The sequence below is a fragment of the Symphalangus syndactylus genome, chromosome 11, assembly GCF_028878055.3.
Source record: "Symphalangus syndactylus isolate Jambi chromosome 11, NHGRI_mSymSyn1-v2.1_pri, whole genome shotgun sequence".
NCBI lineage: Eukaryota > Metazoa > Chordata > Mammalia > Primates > Hylobatidae > Symphalangus > Symphalangus syndactylus.
In genome coordinates, this window is record NC_072433.2 from 26,242,747 (window position 1) to 26,259,534 (window position 16,788).

Genomic DNA, 16,788 nt, shown 5'->3' on the forward strand with positions numbered 1-16,788 from the left:
CATTCTCTTTTCATTGCTGTATAGTTGTCAATTATATAAACACACTTTTGTTTGTTTGTTTGTTTGTTTGAGATAGGGTCTCACTCTCTCACCCATGCTGGAATGCAGTGGTGCAATCTTGGTTCACTGCAACCTCTGCCTCCTGGATTCAAGCAATCCTCCCACCTCAGTCTCTCGGGAAGCTGGGACTACAGGCTTGCGCCACCATGTCTGGCTAATTTTTGTAATTTTTGAAGAGACAGGGTTTTGTCATGTTGCTCAGGCTGGTCTTGAACTCCTGAGCTCAAGTGATCCACCCGTCTCGGCCTTCCAAAGTGCCAGGATTACAGGTGTGAGCCACTGTTGTACCTGGCCCAATTATATCAATATAATGTTATTATCCATTTTGCTGTTGATGGATATTTGGATTGTTTCCAGTTTTCTTTCTTTTTAAAAAAAATTTTTTTAAGACAAGGTCTCGTATGCATAAACTGGAATGCAGTGGTGTGATCATGGCTCACTACAGCTTTAACCTCCTGGGATCAAGCGATCCTCCCCACCCCAGCCTGTGGAGTCGCTGGGACCACTGATGTGCACCACCGTGCCTGGCTATTTTTAAATTTTTTTGTAGAGATGGGGTCTCCCTATGTTACCCAGGCTGATCTCAAACTCCTGGGCTCAAGAGAGTCTCCCACCTCGGCTTCCCAAAGTGGTGGGATTACAAGCATGAGCCATGGCACCAACTGTCTCTATCTTTTTGTTTTATTCCAACCCTCAAAGGATTGGACGATTCTGGAAACACCCTCACAGGCACACCTAGAAATAATATTTAACCAGATATCTGGGCATTCCTGGCCCAGTCAAGTTGACACATAAAATTAACCATCACAGATCCCCTCTAACTCAGGGCTCAATACACCAGCCTGAGAGAACCCCCATCCATCCTTCTCCTCTCCCTGAATGACTGAGGAGACCGTGCCTCTCCAGGCAATCTCTGCCTTAGGAAATCCTACAGGTGATTCACAGGAAACACATGGCTGTGCTCTCTGGGGCAGGGGCAGTGGGCTGGGTAGGGGTTTCAAAATCAACCCTGATTGACAGAGCCACGGGTGCTTGCAGTTTTTCCCTGCACCCCCCACCCTCTCCCCTGGACAAAGTGGGAACAGGGCCCTTGAAGGGGAGTACACTGCAGGAGGAAAAAGGAGAGAAGGGAGAGGGTTTGAGCACCCCTCTCCGTCCTCATGTGGTCTCTGGCACGAGCACGCACACTCTCCCCTTTCTCCTCCCTGCACAGAGTCCCTGTGTTCCAGGCCCACACCCTCACTCAGGAGGCTCTGCCTCCCCTAGGGTTTCCCAAATCCTCCTCCAGAACATGCCACATATTTCTGAAGGTCCTTTTGCCAACAAGCATTGTCCTGGGAATATCAGGCTGGTTCCTTACCAGTAAAATCACCCACATAGTGAAACTTTTTTTTTTTTCTGAGACAGAGTCTCACTCTGTCACCAAGCTGGAGTGTCACCAGGCTGGAGTGCAGTGGCACGATCTCAGCTAACTGCAACCTCCGCCTCCTGGGTCTCGGTTCAAGTAAGTCTCCTGCCTCAGCCTCCCAAGTAGCTAGGATCATAGGTGTGTGCCACCATGCCCAGCTAATTTTTGTATTTTTAGTAGAGATGGGGCTTCACCATGTTGGCCAGGCTGGTCTTGAACTCCTGACCTCATGATCTGCCCACCTTGGCCTCCCAAAAGGCTGGGATTACAGGCGTGAGCCACTGCACCCGGCCGTGAAACTTTTTTTTTTTTTTTGAGACAGAGTCTCGCTCAGTCACCCAGACTGGAGTGCAGTGGCGCAATCTCGGCTCACTGCAAGCTCTGCCTCCCGGGTTCACACCATTCTCCTGCCTCAGCCTCCCAAGTAGCTGTGATTACAGGTGCCCGCTACCACACCCGGCTAATTTTTTTTTTTTTTTTTGTATTTTTAGTACAGACAGGGTTTTGCTGTGCTAGGCAGGATGGTCTCAATCTCCTGACCTCGTGATCTGCCCACCTCGGCCTCCGAAAGTGCTGGGATTACAGGCGTGAGCCACCGCACCTGGCCTTTTTTTTTTTTTTTTAAATGGAACCTGGGTTTTGCCATGTTGCCCAGGCTGGCCTCGAATTCCTAGGCTCAGGTGATCTGCCTGCCTCAGCCTCCCAAAGTGCTGGGATTATAGGCGTGAGCCACCACCACCATGGCTCACTGCAGCCTCAATCTCCTGGGCCAAAGCTATCCTCCTCCCTGTCTCCTGAGTAGCTGGGTCTACAGGTGTGCACCACCACATTCAGCTAATTAAATTTTTTTTTTTTTTTTTCTGTAGAGACAGAGTCTCACTATGTTGCCCAGGCTGGTCTTGAACTCCTGGGCTCAAGAAGGTGTGAATCACTACACCTGGCTGGTTTTTTTTGTTTGTTTGTTTAGTTTTGTTTTTGTTTTTTGAGACAGCATCTTGCTTTGTTGCCCAGGCTGGAATGCAGTGGCGTGATCACAGCTCATTGTGTTTTGGCGGTGGGTTTTCTTGATCTCTCCCCCACTGGACCTGACCAGGGCATGGGCTGCCCTGTGAGTGCCTCAGCCCTCGTCCATCACTGCCCATGGGGCTGATACACCTGTGTGCACACACTCAGGTGAAGACAGCCACTGCTCGTAGGTGAGGTAAGACACTGAGCACCTGGGTGGGAGGAGGTCTTCCACTCCCACCCTGTCCACACCAGACCATGAAGAGCTCTCCATAGCATGGGTGCTGACCAGGCCCAGCCTGGGTGACAGAGTGAGACCCTGTTTCAAAGAAAAAGACATAATGAGGTGTGATTTTAATTTCTTGGATGTCCCAGTATATATAAATATTGGGAGTATGGATTACTTCATTTCATTTTAAATAGCATTTTTTTTTGAGATGGAGTCTCACTCTGTCACCCAGGTTGGAGTGCAGTGGTGTGATCTCTGCTCACTGCAGTCTCTGCCTCCCGTGTTACAAGCGATTCTCATGCCTCAGCCTCCCGGGTAGTTGGGATTACAGGCATGTGCCATCATGCCTGAATAATTTTTGTATTTTTAGTAGAGATAGGGTTTCACCATATTGGCCAGGCTGGTCTTGACCTCTTGACCTCCAGTGATCCGCCCACCTTGGCCTCCCAAAATGCTGGGATTACAGGCGTGAGCCACCGTGCCTGGCCACCCTTTATCTTCTTTTCTTTTTGAGACAGGATCTTGCTCTGTCACTCAGGCTGGAGTGCGGTGATGCAGTCATAGCTCACTGCAACCTTGAATCCCTGTGCTCAAGCCATCCTCCCACCTCAGCCTCTACTACAGGTATGCACCACTACACCCAGCTATTTTTTTATTTTTTGTAGCAACGTGGTCTCGCCATGATACCCAGGCCGGTCTTAAACCCCTGGACTCGTGATCCTCCCACCTTGGCCTCTCAAAATGCTGGAATTACAGGTGTGAGCCACCATACCTGTCCCCCTTCATCTTTTTTTCCACTGCCTTGTGCCAATCCAGTTTGTGCACTGGGGCCTTGTGATCCTCTCAAAGTTGATTCAGCCTGCATTCCTTTCCCAGATGGACACATGTGTGATAAACAGCTCTGCAGTGGGGTGAAGGAAGGCAGGGGCAGTGGGGTCCTGTATGTCCTGCCATCTCCACAAAAGGGCAGTCCTTACCCCAGCCTTGTGCTGATGAGACCAGGCATAGACAGTCCTGACGACACAGGGCGGAAGGGAGCAGCCATTAGCGCTAATGAGGCAGGCGGCCTGAAAGCTTTGTACTCTGCAGTGGCTCGCCCACCCAGGGAACAGTTCGTTCTGTTTCCTTGGCTTCCAGGAACCCCAGGTGGAAAGGGGTTTGGGGACAGGAGCAGCAGTGGGGGGTCTTGGAGAAACCTGGAGGGAGAAAGGGAGGGGAGGACCAGAAATTCAGTCAGGAGGGCCTGGGATTGGTTAGGTGGGCTTTTCCCTCCCCATTCCCTCCAAAGAAACCCAGGTTCTGGTTCTGCACCTACCCCGGCCCAACAGTGGCTATTGGCTCATCACCCTCTCCAATGTCCTTGACCCGAATTCTTGGAAGCACAGGAAACAACACGCCACATAGGGGTTGAGTAAGCATCTCTGGGGCCACAAATTAAATTAAGCTTTCAGGGCCGCCTGCCTTGTTATTGCTAATGGCTCCAGCCCTGCTCAGCTCCTAGGTCCCTGTCCTGTGGAAATTTGGGGACCCTGGGCACCCTCTCTTGCTCCCAAATTTTAATTGGCTCCTGGAAACCTCACCCCAAATTGGAGATAGGCACTCCTCTTGTAGAACAAAAGGCTCAGGTTCAGGGAGTGAGGGCCTGAACTGTGCCCCCACCCTCCAGGAAGGGTCCTTCACGGCCTGGCTGCAGGATCAGTCACGTGTGGCCCTTCATTAGGCCCTGCCATATAAGCCGAGGGCACGGGGTGGCCGGGAACTCTCTAGGCAAGAATCCCGGAGGCAGAGGTGAGTCCTCAGGTTGGGCAGGGACTCCTCCTCTCTGTGGGGTCTCTATCTGGGCACCTAGAGGGGACTCCAAGGTTGAAGAGGGACTAAGTGGTGCATCTTCCTGCTGAGCCAGGCCATGCTGACCGCAGCGGTGCTGAGCTGTGCCCTGCTGCTGGCACTGCCTGCCACGCAAGGAGCCCAGATGGGCTTGGCCCCCCTGGAGGGCATCAGAAGGCCTGACCAGGCCCTGTTCCCAGAGCTCCCAGGTCAGTGTGAGCAAGGGTGGGACTGGGCGGGGCCTGAATACCCTCTGGTTACAAATTGTCTCCCCTGGCATAAACCCTCTTTCTCCCTTCCCAAACCCTCCCCTGGGAGGTGGGTGCTTTGTGCATGGGGGTTCCTGCCCTCACATCCTCTGCCCCAGGCCTGGGCCTACGGGCGCCACTGAAGAAGACAACTGCAGAACAGGCAGAAGAGGATCTGTTGCAGGAGGCTCAGGCCTTGGCAGAGGTAACTGCTCAGGGAAAAGGGTAAGGTGGTGGCCCTTGGGAGGGGGCATTGGGTAATAGCTCCTCTCCCCAGCTCCAAACTCCCTCACCAGCGACGATACTACAGACCACCTCTCCCCATGCTCCACTGCCATCCTGCACAGGTTGGGACAGGTAAGGTCCCTGGATCTGTCTTTAGAGGCCTGTGCTGGTTCCCCACCCCCACAGGTACTAGACCCGCAGGACCGCGAGCCCCGCTCCTCACGTCGCTGCGTAAGGCTGCATGAGTCCTGCCTGGGACAGCAGGTGCCTTGCTGTGACCCGTGTGCCACGTGCTACTGCCGCTTCTTCAATGCCTTCTGCTACTGCCGAAAGCTGGGTACTGCCATGAACCCCTGCAGCCGCACCTAGCTGGCCAACGTCAGGGTCGGGGCTAGGGTAGGGGCAAGGAAATGCGAATAAAGGATGGGACCAACCCCAAGGCTGTGATTATTTCAAACGTGGCCGTCAAAGCAGGGAGGGTTCATGGAGGGGTTGGGAGTGTCGCCAAGCCAAGAAACCACACATACTCTTATCCCAGGGCCTGGGCTACCCTATCATAGGAGGCACATACACGGGCGCTTTTAGGGGTCCTGGTGCCCCTGGGAAAAGTAGAGAAGAGCCACACTCCAGAAAATCTTGTACAGCAAGTGCGGGGAAAGCAGGATGCAGCGTGGCACAGGGGCTATCACTACTGGCTAACGAATTAGCCTTAGGCTCCAGGGCTTGCTTGCTGCTACTTCCACGCAAAGCCTGCCTCTCATCCTGTTACCAGAGGGAAGGCCGGGAGTGTGGTACTTAGCGTTTTGAACGAAGAATTGAACAAAACCCAGAAAGTAACAAACGAATGACACACAGGAAGAAAGCAGAAAGCAGGGATTTGTTAAAGCGAGAAAGCACTACGCAGGGTGGGAGTGGGCCTGAGTAAGAGGCTGAAGGGGCTCAGTTACAGTTTTCTGGGTTTTAAGTACTCATTTTGCAGTCCCTGTCCGTTACCCCTTATCTGGATGAAGGGTTTGGTCCATGGCTAATTAACCTATTTATGCCTGAGGTTGCAATCTTTTGAATTTTTGCAATCAGACCTTGGCCATGACCTTGAGCAGTAGGATATAAATAACTCCCATATGCTTAGCGTTCCAATAATGGAACACTAGGCATAAATGGGGCTAAGGTGAATTGGCGCCCTATGCAGACGAAGGGATGGCCCCGTGCTTGGCCCGCAGCCAATCCAAGGCACTCTCCCTTTCAACTGAGACGTGGTGGAAGGGGGAGGGTTGTGGGGACAGTGGCCTTTGATCCTTTGTTACTTGGACATGGGGAGATGGGGTTTTTCTTTTTGGTTTAGCTTTAGGAAGTTCGCCTTAGTTGGCCTCCGGTTCCCTGCCCCAGACCTTGGTGTTTTCCCTTGATTCGGCTTCAGAATTCAGCACGTATTGGCCTCAAGTTCCCTGCCTCCAGACCCTATTCTCCTGCCTCAATCGAACCTCAGTTTCCCTCTGGGGAGGATGCTGGCCCAGCAGTCTGGAAACTTTCCAAGCTTGAGAAGGGCTCGCTCCCTTCTTTACCCTGCCCGCCCCTGCAGCGCCAAATGCAGCAAACCCGGGAAAGCTAGAGAAGGCCCAGTCAAAACCCTGCGGCCACGGGCGCCGCCACCACGCGGCCGGCCTCAAACGTCCTCTTCTTAGCGCCCAGGCGCCACAGGGACATCCCCCAACCCACGCCTGCGCCGCGCTTCCGCGCATCCACCCGGAAGCCGGGCGCCGCTCAGAGCCACGCCCCCTTGTGGTCACGTGAAGCGCTTGCGCGTCACCTGACGCACTTGACAGCCCGCTGGGGACGCGGCGTCAGCTGATCTGGGAGTCGCGATTCGTGCCGGCCGGTCCAGGTTCTCCGGTCCCGCCGCTCCCGCAGCAGCCATGTCATTCTTCCCAGAGCTTTATTTTAACGTGGACAATGGCTACTTGGAGGGACTGGTGCGCGGTCTGAAGGCCGGGGTGCTCAGCCAGGCCGACTACCTCAACCTGGTGCAGTGCGAGACGCTGGAGGGTGAGCCGGGGCCGCGAAAGGCGGGGATAGAGGCTGGCCGGGGCCTGAGGGTTCAGAGGTGTAGGCCGGGAAGCCGGAAGCGGGGGTCTTGAAGGGCCTGAGAGGCCTTTCTGGGAATCCTGGGGCTGATAGAGGACGCGCGGGAGCGGGATCTATCTTTAGCTGTGGCTCGGCGCGGGCCCAAACGCAAACAAGGCTTTAAGAACCGCAGTTGTTCACCTCTACTTGGGCCACCTTTTCTCTCGTTGTGCTCACCCTGCGGTTTGGAAGGAGAGGGTGTTTCGGGGGTAGTTGGTCGGTGCGAGGTGTGGCCATACAGGCCTCTTTACCCTGACATAGCCCAGGAGCTGTCCCGTAGCAACGCTTAGGAAGCTAAGCGGAAAAGTCCCCCACCTCTTCCCCCTCCCCCGACCAAGACACTAAGGTCTTTGGGATCATTGTGTCTTCGCGTTGGCCTGCGGGGTGAGCCTTCCTGGGGAATTGCTGAGCCAGTTTAGCGAGGGTTTTCTTCCAACTCTGAACTGCTGGCTGGGCAGTATCTCCTGAAGGCAATGTTTGGGAGAACAAGGGTGGCCCTTGCAGGTCTGGAAGTTCATATACAAGTATTTGGCCAATTAATCCCACCCCTTCAGCGAGGAGGATGCCTGTTGGGACAGGGTTTCTGAGCACAAGAGTAATGAGAAACCGAGTTCCCCTTTCTTCTCAGCACACAGCTCCAGAGTGGCGTTGACTTCTGAGGCACAGCTCCAACAGATGTACTGAGTTAGAGATGTCCCTAATTCCAGTCCTTGCCAACCACTCCCTCTGCAGGTGGTACGGAAGGGAAGGGTGGCCAGGATGTGAGGGGATCCCTGATTCTCAAGTGGTACTCTTGAGGAGAGGTGCTGATAGCCTCATAATTGGTAGCTGGGTGGGGGGAGGATGGCCAGATGATTCACCCACTAGAGAACATTTTCTCATCAGAAACTTCTTGAGGTTAAAAGTGAGCTCAAATTAAAAAATCATTTATTGTTTGCCTTGCAAACTAGACCAGTAAAGTGAAAATAAATACCTTTAAAATAGAAAACTTACTGTTAAAAATACAATAATTGTAGGTGTTATGATTTTAATGTAAATCTGCAGTACAGGCCGGGCGCGGTAGCTCACGCCTGTAATCCCAGCACTTTGTGAGGCCAAGGCGGGTGGATCACGAGGGCAGGAGTTTGAGACCAGCCTGGCCAAAATGGTGAAACCCTGTCTCTAATCAAGATACAAAAAATTAGCTGGGCGTGGTGGCAGGCGCCTATAATCCCAGCTACTCGGGAGACTGAGGCAGGAGAATTGCTTGAACATGGGAGGCAGAGGTTGCAGTGAGCCAAGACTGCACCACTACACTCCAGCCTGGGCCAACAGAGACCCTGTCTCAAAAAAAAAAAAAAAAAACCGGCAGTACAATAATTATAGGTGTTATGATGTTAACGTACATCTGCAAGAAAAATTGTTTACCTTACTTATGTGAGTGGAAGTGGGGAAGGAGAGCACTTTAGGATGCTGGGTTGTAGGCATCTGCCAGCAACCGATTACCCTTACTGTGGGAAAAAGGGGAGAAATAGAGGGAGGCTGCCTGGGACAGGGCCTGGCACACAGTTGGAGCTTAATGTGAGTTTTGTGGACTGCCTGGGACTTGTCGAAGGTCTTTATTTGCCTAAATCTAAGGTGAACATCATTGATCATCAATAGACATTGGGTTGGTTGTTTCTCTTCTTGACTTTCCTCACTCCTGCTGCTGTCCACTGTCCTATAACAGAGCTTCTGGGGGTACAGCATTCTTCTCATCTTCCCAGGGGACCCTCTATCATCCCCCATAAACATGTTAGGCCATTCTTTCTACACATTTTTCCTATAACGCCGCTCAACATAGGCACCCACCCTCCCGCCCCCTCCCCCACCTTGTAGAATACCATCTAGATCTTTAGTGTGGCATTCAGGGATCCTTTGCTCATTCACACATATTTCTTTCCTTTCCTTTTCTTTTCTTTCTTTTTTTTTTTTTTTTTGAGACAGAGTGTAGCCCTGTCACCCAGGCTGGAGTGCAGTGCAGTCTCCGCTCACTGCAACCTCCACCTCACCAGTTCAAGCCATTCTCGTGCCTCAGCCTCCTGAGTAGCTAGGATTACAGGCATGTGCCACCATGCCCGGCTAATTTTTGTATTTTTTAGTAGAGAGGATTTTGCCTTATTGGCCAGGCTGGTCTCGAACTCCTGACCTCAAGTGATCCACCCACCTTGGCCTCCCAAAGTACTGGGATTGCAGGTGTGAGCCACCACGCTTGGCCATTCACACACATTTCTATCCCTCATATCCCTCATGCAAGCCATCCCTCCAGCACTTGGTGCACAAAGTGTGGTGGACTTTGGAGTTAGGCAAACCTGGGGTTGAATTCCAATCCTGCCAATTACTGGACTACTTTAGATAACCTATTTAACACCTCTGGGCCTTGGGTTTTTCAACTGGTATATTAACAGAACCTATCTCACACAGGTTGTGAAATGTCAACAAGCTACAACATGTAAAACACTTAGCCCAGCACCAAGGACAGAGTAAGCGCTAGGTAAATGTTAACCCTTGTTTTCAGTATTGTTTGTACCTGTACCCTCCAGAATTTCCCTTTCCTCTTTTCTCTTTAAAACTGTTTATTGGCCGGGTGCGGTGGCTCACGCTTGTAATCCCAGCACTTTGGGAGGCCGAGGCGGGCAGATCACGAGGTCAGGAGATCGAGACCACGGTGAAACCCCGTCTCTACTAAAAATACAAAAAATTAGCCGGGCGTGGTGGCGGGCACCTGTAGTCCCAGCTACTCGGAGAGGCTGAGGCAGGAGAATGGCGTGAACCCAGGAGGCAGAGCTTGCAGTGAGCCGAGATTGTGCCACTGCACTCCAGCCTGGGTGACAGAGCGAGACTCCATCTCAAAAAAAACAACAACAACAAAAAACTGTTTATTGATGGGGCGCAGTGGCTCACGCCTGTAATCCCAGCACTTTGGGAGGCCGAGACGGGTTGATTACGAGGTCAGGAGATCGAGAGCATCCTGGCTAACACGGTGAAACCCCATCTCTATTAAAAATACAAAAAAATTAGCCTCGTGTGGTGGCGGGCGCCTGTAGTCCCAGCTACTCAGGAGGCTGAGGCAGGAGAATGGCGTGAACCCAGGAGGCGGAGCTTGCAGTGAGCCGAGATTGCGCCACTGCACTCCAGCCTGGGCAATAGAGTGAGACTCCGTCTCAAAAAAAAAAAAAAAAAAAAGCTTTTTTATGGATACTGTCAAACTGTCAAACATATACAAATAAGAAGCAATAATATAATGAGCCCCTAAGTAATAATCATCTAACTACAACAATCATAAATTCTTATTGATAGAATAATTATCTTGTCTTGTTTCAATGCTAGTTCCATTTATAGCCCCACTCCCAAATTATTCAGAAGTAAGTCCCAGACAGCATACCATTTCAGTCGTAAATATTTCAGCATCTCTGAAAAAAGTCATGAGTATTTAAAAAAAATGACAATATTATTCCTCCTTCCTTAAAAACAGTAATTTGTTAATGTAATCAGATGTCCATTTAGTGTTCAAATTCCCCTGATTGTCTCAAATTTTTAAAATATGATTTGTTTCAATTGGGATCCAAATATGATCCATACATTTCAGTTGGTACTCTCTCAAGTATTTTAATATATAGATTGAAGTTAGATCACTTGATTTATAGATTTTCCATCCATCTCAATTTTACTGATCCCATCTCTGACATATAGTTGAACTTGTTCCTCTGTCCCTTGTTCCCACTTTAAATTAGTAGTAGGTCTAGAGGCTTGCTCAGATTTTGGTTCAATTCTTTTTTTTTTTTTTGTAGATACTTAATAGGTGATGTTTGTACTTCTTTTTTTTTTTTTTTTTTTTTGATTTGAGATAGAGTCTTACTCTGTCGCCCAGGCTGGAATGCAATGGCGCGATCTCGGCTCACTGCAACCTCTGCCTCCCAGGTTCAAGTAATTCTCCTGTCTCAGCCTCTCAAGTAGCTGGGATTACAGGCACCAGCCACCCAGCTAGTTTTTTTGTACTTTTAGTAGAGATGGGGTTTCAACATGTTGGCCAGACTGGTCTGGAACTCCTGACCTCAGGTGATCTACCCACCTCAGCCTCCCAAAGTGTCAGGATTACAGGCATGAGCCACTACATCCAGCTAATGTTTGTACCTCTATTGGGAGGCACATAATACCTAGTTTCTCTTTTTATGATGTAAGGAATAATTGACATTTATTGACTGGAGCCATCATTTCATTGGGGGTTGCAAAATAGTGCTATTCTAATTCTGTTTCCTTCTGTAGTTGCCAGCTTGACTACTTCTATGCCTGTAAACTTCGAGTAATCAACTACTTAGTTATCCTGAGATACAGTCTGTATAGGAGAGGTTAAGATAAATGCTTACTTCTTTCCAATAGTTACCAGGTTTCAAAATAATGAGTTGTTTCACTGACATCCTCCAAAAATGACTAATGAGGCTTTGTGACTAAACCAACCAAGATTTGTTTAGTATTATAACACACTAGCCGGGCGCGGTGGCTCACGCTTGTAATCCCAGCACTTTGGGAGGCCGAGGCGGGCGGATCACGAGGTCAGGAGATCGAGACCACGGTGAAACCCCGTCTCTACTAAAAATACAAAGAATTAGCCGGGCGTTGTGGCGGGCGCCTGTAGTCCCAGCTACTCAGAGAGGCTGAGGCAGGAGAATGGCGTGAACCCGGGAGGCGGAGCTTGCAGTGAGCCGAGATTGCGCCACGCACTCCAGCCTGGGCGACAGAGCAAGACTCCGTCTCAAAAAAAAAAAAAAAACACACACACTAATGGATTTTAATGTATTTATTATGTTTCAGTTGATTAACCTTATTGATGCTTAAATTGTCTCTTGGCCAGTGGAAGCTTTTTCAGTTGACTGCCAAGTCTTTTTTATGTAACCCTGTAGCTGTTGAAAGCTTCCTTACTATCTGAGATGTCTGTTTTTTTTTTTTTTTTTTTTGGAATGGAATCTTGTTTTCTTGCCCAGGCTGGAGTGCAGTGGCACATTCTCAGCTCACTGCAATCTCTGCCTCCCAGGTTCAAGTAATTTTCCTGCCTCAGCCTCCTGAGTAGCTGTGACTACAGGCCTACGCTACCACGCGTGGCTAATTTTTATTAGAGATGGGGTTACACCATGTTAGCCAGGCTGGTCTTGAACTCCTGACCTCAGGTGATCCACCCACCTCGGCCTCCCAAAGTGCTGGGATTACAGGTGTGAGCCACTCCGTCTGGCTTGGGATGCCTGTATGTTCTAATCTTACCTTGAACATTTCTTGACCCAGACGTAGTCTTCATTTCTCTTAGGAGACTTGGTTCTTTTTATTAAAAAGTTGTATTTAGAGACCATAATCTGAGTCATATGGGGTTCTCATTGATACTATATTGGACATCATTCTTGGTTTTTTCCATGGCTAGTTTAGCTCTTCTCTTACTCAGAAACTTGGAAAATACAGAGAAGCAAATGGCTTGCTGGATTACGTAGCACCACTTCAGCTGATGAGTACCAGAATGCCAGTTTACTAATTTGGAATGGGAGCTCTACCTGATACTTGGGCCAGTCAGGACATCTCCCTCCTGTTGTAAAGAAATATAATTAACACTCAAGAGGAGTCCTGTAACCTTCTCAACTTCCATGTGAGCTAGTGGTCCTGAAGATTGTTCTTCTCAGCCAGAGAGTTAGATCGTTGGAGGCCATGGGTGAAGCGCCCATGTGTGATGTGCTGGCTGTTGTCCAGAACACTTTATCCCTCTCTACCCTGATTTCATTTGTCTTCTGTCCATTACATCTCTTTGTGCCTTTCAACATTATTTCACAAGAGACAATTTTATGCAAGAAGAAGAGAGACTCCAGGCTGGGCTTGGCCAATCTCCAGTTGCAATGTCACATGAAACTGCAGATGCAAATGTTGATGGTGTGGCAAGTCGTTTAGCACAGACTGTGGGGTGGTTAGGAGTGTGGTTGGAAAGTTAAGGAGAGATTAGCTCTTGAAGGATTGTAAAAACCATAGAAAGGACTCTGTCCTGAGTGCAGGGGATGGGATAGTAAAGCTATTAGACTTGTACTTTAGAGGATACCTGCAATTTGAAGGTGGAGGCCACCCTGGAGGCAGAAAGAACAGTTTGCAGGTTCTTATAGTAATCCAGGCTGGGGGTGAAGGCAGCCTGACCTCAAGCATTGGCTGGGAGTATTGCAGGAGAATTTTAGGAAGGGGATTTGATAGGACTTGAGGGTTGGGTAGGAAGGCTGGGGGAAGAATTAAGTCAAGGTTGATGTCCTCATCTCTGGCTTAGGCAACTGTGTAGGTGGCAAAATGAAATGACGGTGGCATGTAGGAGAAGGAACAGGTTGGAGGAGTGAGAAGATGAAATTGAGGGATCTGTGAGCCATCTGAGTGGAGATACGAAGGCTATTTTTGGTGCTCAGGTGTGACAGTTCTGAGCTTGGGAAATTGAGGTAGCGGTGTGTCCACGGTCCCCAAGAGATAACCATGGAGTCAGAAGAGTAGAGGCTGAAGATGGGACCCTCCCCCAGGAAGCACTTCAGTTGATCAAAGGACTTGGGGGAAGATGATGGTCCTGCCAAAAAGGCCAAAGTCATTCCCTGAAATGTGGGTAGCTCCAAAGGAGAGCCTGAAAATAAATGAGGTAGTGAGTGCCAAATGTGGCCAAGAGATTGATAAAGTCAGCCTTCCATTTGGTTTTGTCATTCAGAGGTCATAGGAGACCTTAATGAGAACAGAAGAAGGTGAGGCTAGAAGGTGGCAGCAGTGGATGGGCAGAGACAATGTCTAGACAGTTAGAGAAGACCTTACTGATGAACTGATCCCAGCGCAGCCACTTAACTGATTTTGTGACCTTGGGCAAGTTATTTATCCTCAGCTGTAAAATGAGAATAATATTAGGGTCTCTGAGATATTTATGAAGTGTAAGCACAGGGCCTGGGACCAAGTGAACAGTTGGAGAGGCCAGCTGCTCCACTGTGGTCATTCCCTGCCGTCACTCCTATGACACAGGTGCCATGGTGGGCCTTGAGTGGCTAATACAAGTATGTCACACAGGTCTTGCTTAGGGCAAGTGTGCCTGTCTAACAGGCAAACTGAGTGACCATCAAAACAGCATTGAGTGCACAGTAGGTGCAGGGTACTTTAGGGAGGGGATATGTTATGTGGTTGGTGACGGTTAATGGGTATGGGCTTTATTTTTGGGGTGATAAAAATGTCCTAAAACTGGCCAGGCATGGTGGCTCATGCTTGTAGTCCCAGCACTTTAGAAGGCTGAGTCGGGGGGATCACGAGGTCAGGAGTTCGATACCAGCCTGGCCAACATGGTGAGACCCCCATCTCTACTAAAAATACAAAAAATTGGCTGAGTGCGGTGGCTCATGCCTGTAATCCCAGCACTTTGGGAGGCCGAGGTGGGCATATCACGAGGTCAGGAGATCAAGACCATCCTGGCTAATGTGGTGAAACCCATCTCTACTAAAAATACAAAAAATTAGCCAGACATGGTGGTGGGCGGCTATAGTCCCAGCTACTCGGGAGGCTGGGGCAGGAGAATGGCATGAACCCGGGAGGTGGAGCTTGCAGTGAGCCGAGATTGCACCACTGCACTCCAGCCTGGGTGACCGAGCAAGACTCCATCTCAAACAACAAACAAAACCACAAAAAATTAGCTGGGCGTAGTGGCAGGCACCTGTAATCTCAGCTACCTGGGAGGCTGAGGCAGGAAAATTGCTTGAACCTGGGAGGTGGAGGTTGCAATGAGCTGAGATTGCACCACTGCACTGCAGCCTGGGTGACAGAGTGAGACTCCATCTGAAAAAAAAAAAAAAAAAAAAAGTCCTAAAACTGATTGTGGGGGTGGTTGCACAATTCTGTGAGTATATTAAAAACCATGAATTGTACACTTTAAGTTGGAAAATTGTATGGCAAATGAATTATATCTCAGTAAAGCTGTTGCCGCCCGCCCCAGCCCCAAATTAGCCAGGCCAAGAGGTGGGAAGAGCATAGGGAGAAGGAATGGCATTAGTAGTCTCAGAAACATGAAACTGCCTCGTGCATGACAGCAGCCTTGGGAGGTGGAAGGAGAAAGTAGAGTGTGTGTCGAGGGTTTGCAGCAGCGAGGTCTGGATAGATGCATTGGGCTGGTTCCTGGAAGGCTGTGGGTGTCTTAGAAGGACATATTGCTCAGGAAGGATGAGAGTTATGGTAAAAAAAAAATTTTTAAAAAGAGAGAGATTCTGAGGTTAAGGTTAATGTGTAGGAAATGTCTTGTTTGGGATTTTCTGTGTATGGTCTTGCCTGGAAATTTTTTTTTTTTGAGACGGAGTCTCGCTCTGTCGCCCAGGCTGGAGTGCAGTGGCGCGATCTCGGCTCACTGCAAGCTCTGCCTCCTGTGTTCACGCCATTCTCCTGCCTCAGCCTCCTGAGTAGCTGGGACTACAGGCACCCGCCACCACACCCGGCTAATTTTTTGTATTTTGTTTAGTAGAGACGGGGTTTCACCGTGTTAGCCAGGATGGTCTTGATCTCCTGACCTCGTGATCTGCCCATCTCGGCCTCCCAAAGTGCTGGGATTACAGGCGTGAGCCACCGCGCCCAGCCACCTGGAAATATTTTATACATTTCATTTTGTTTGTCAAAGGAAACTCTATTGAATTGGTGAAATTAGATGACCACAACTTGGACAGCAAGATGAGCTTAGCTCAGTCCCAAATTCCTCTGAGTCAAACGTGATCCAAAGGAAGAGATGACATGGTACTGGCAATCTAGTGACTACAAGCAAGAGAGAGGAGCTGGGGGCTCGGGGAGGGCATTGGAAGAAGGATGTGCAGAAGGCAACAATGGAAGGAGCATTTACTCTGTGGAAGGAAGGGAACGAGCATGTTGAGTTGTGAGAGCCTGGGCCCGACACAAGCCTGAAGTTTTTCCCTCATGTTGGCCCCACTGCCCTGGGCAGTGGCATTGCTGCACAAGGAGACCCCAGTGCACAGTGGCGGATGAACTGGAATGGGTTGGTGGTGGTGTCTGGCAGCCTGCTGCACTCGTTGCTCCCCTCCAGCTTGCTGCTTTTGCCTCCTGCGAGGATGAGGCCCCAGAGCAGGAATGGAGGCTAGGGCTAGGCAGGGGGGAGGTTTGGCATCTCGCTGTCATGAGCCAGTGTGGGAACCTAACCCCTCAGTGGGTGAAGAAATGGGGAATTGTGGAAGAGGTAGGGTTGGTGGTGTGATACAATTAGAAACTCACCGGGCCTGGCGTGGTGGCTCACGCCTGTAATCTCAGCCACTTAGGAGGCTGAGGTGGGAGAATCACTTGAGCCCAGAAGTTTGAGGCCAGCCTGGGCAACATAGTGAGAACCGCACTCCCGCCCAATCTCTAAAAAAATAATAATATTGGAGGCTGAGGTGGGAAGGTCACTTGAGCATGGGAGGTTGAGGCTGCAGTGAGCTGTGATCACACCACTACACTCCAGCCTGGGCAACAGAGAGAGACCCTGTCTCAAAAAAAAAATTAATAATAATTAATTTTTTTAAAAAAGAAACTTGCTCTGAGGGAGAGGATGGTTAATCTGTACAAAATTACAGCTAGATAGGAGAAATAAGTTCTATTCTATACCATAGGGTGACTATATTTAACAATAATTTATTATATAT

The 16,788-nt window shown here is 49.8% G+C and overlaps 2 protein-coding genes across 2 annotated transcripts in view; both read left to right on the plus strand.

Annotated features, from left to right (window-relative positions):
• Positions 1 to 4,605: 4,605 nt before the first annotated feature.
• Positions 4,606 to 5,436, plus strand: AGRP (agouti related neuropeptide). The gene is made up of 3 exons (XM_055233231.2): positions 4,606 to 4,738; positions 4,897 to 4,982; positions 5,189 to 5,436. Exons 1-3 carry the CDS (start codon positions 4,609 to 4,611, stop codon positions 5,369 to 5,371), a joined length of 399 nt encoding a protein of 132 aa, XP_055089206.1. The 5' UTR covers positions 4,606 to 4,608; the 3' UTR covers positions 5,372 to 5,436.
• Positions 5,437 to 6,768: 1,332 nt separating this feature from the next.
• Positions 6,769 to 16,788, plus strand: part of ATP6V0D1 (ATPase H+ transporting V0 subunit d1) — a 43,465-nt gene continuing 33,445 nt past the window's right edge. The window contains exon 1 of the mRNA XM_055298591.2: positions 6,769 to 7,045. Within this exon, the coding sequence (XP_055154566.1) occupies positions 6,916 to 7,045 (130 nt within the window). The 5' untranslated portion in view covers positions 6,769 to 6,915. The remainder of the gene's footprint in view (positions 7,046 to 16,788) is intronic.

Excerpts from the sequence above, each read along its gene's own strand:
- AGRP (XM_055233231.2), top strand. The coding sequence starts at position 4,609 with ATGCTGACCGCAGCGGTGCTGAGCTGTGCCCTGCTGCTGGCACTGCCT. Across the intron at positions 4,739-4,896 it reads CCTGTTCCCAGAGCTCCCAG|GCCTGGGCCTACGGGCGCCA; the intron begins GTCAGTGTGAGC and ends CCTCTGCCCCAG. Across the intron at positions 4,983-5,188 it reads AGGCTCAGGCCTTGGCAGAG|GTACTAGACCCGCAGGACCG; the intron begins GTAACTGCTCAG and ends CCACCCCCACAG.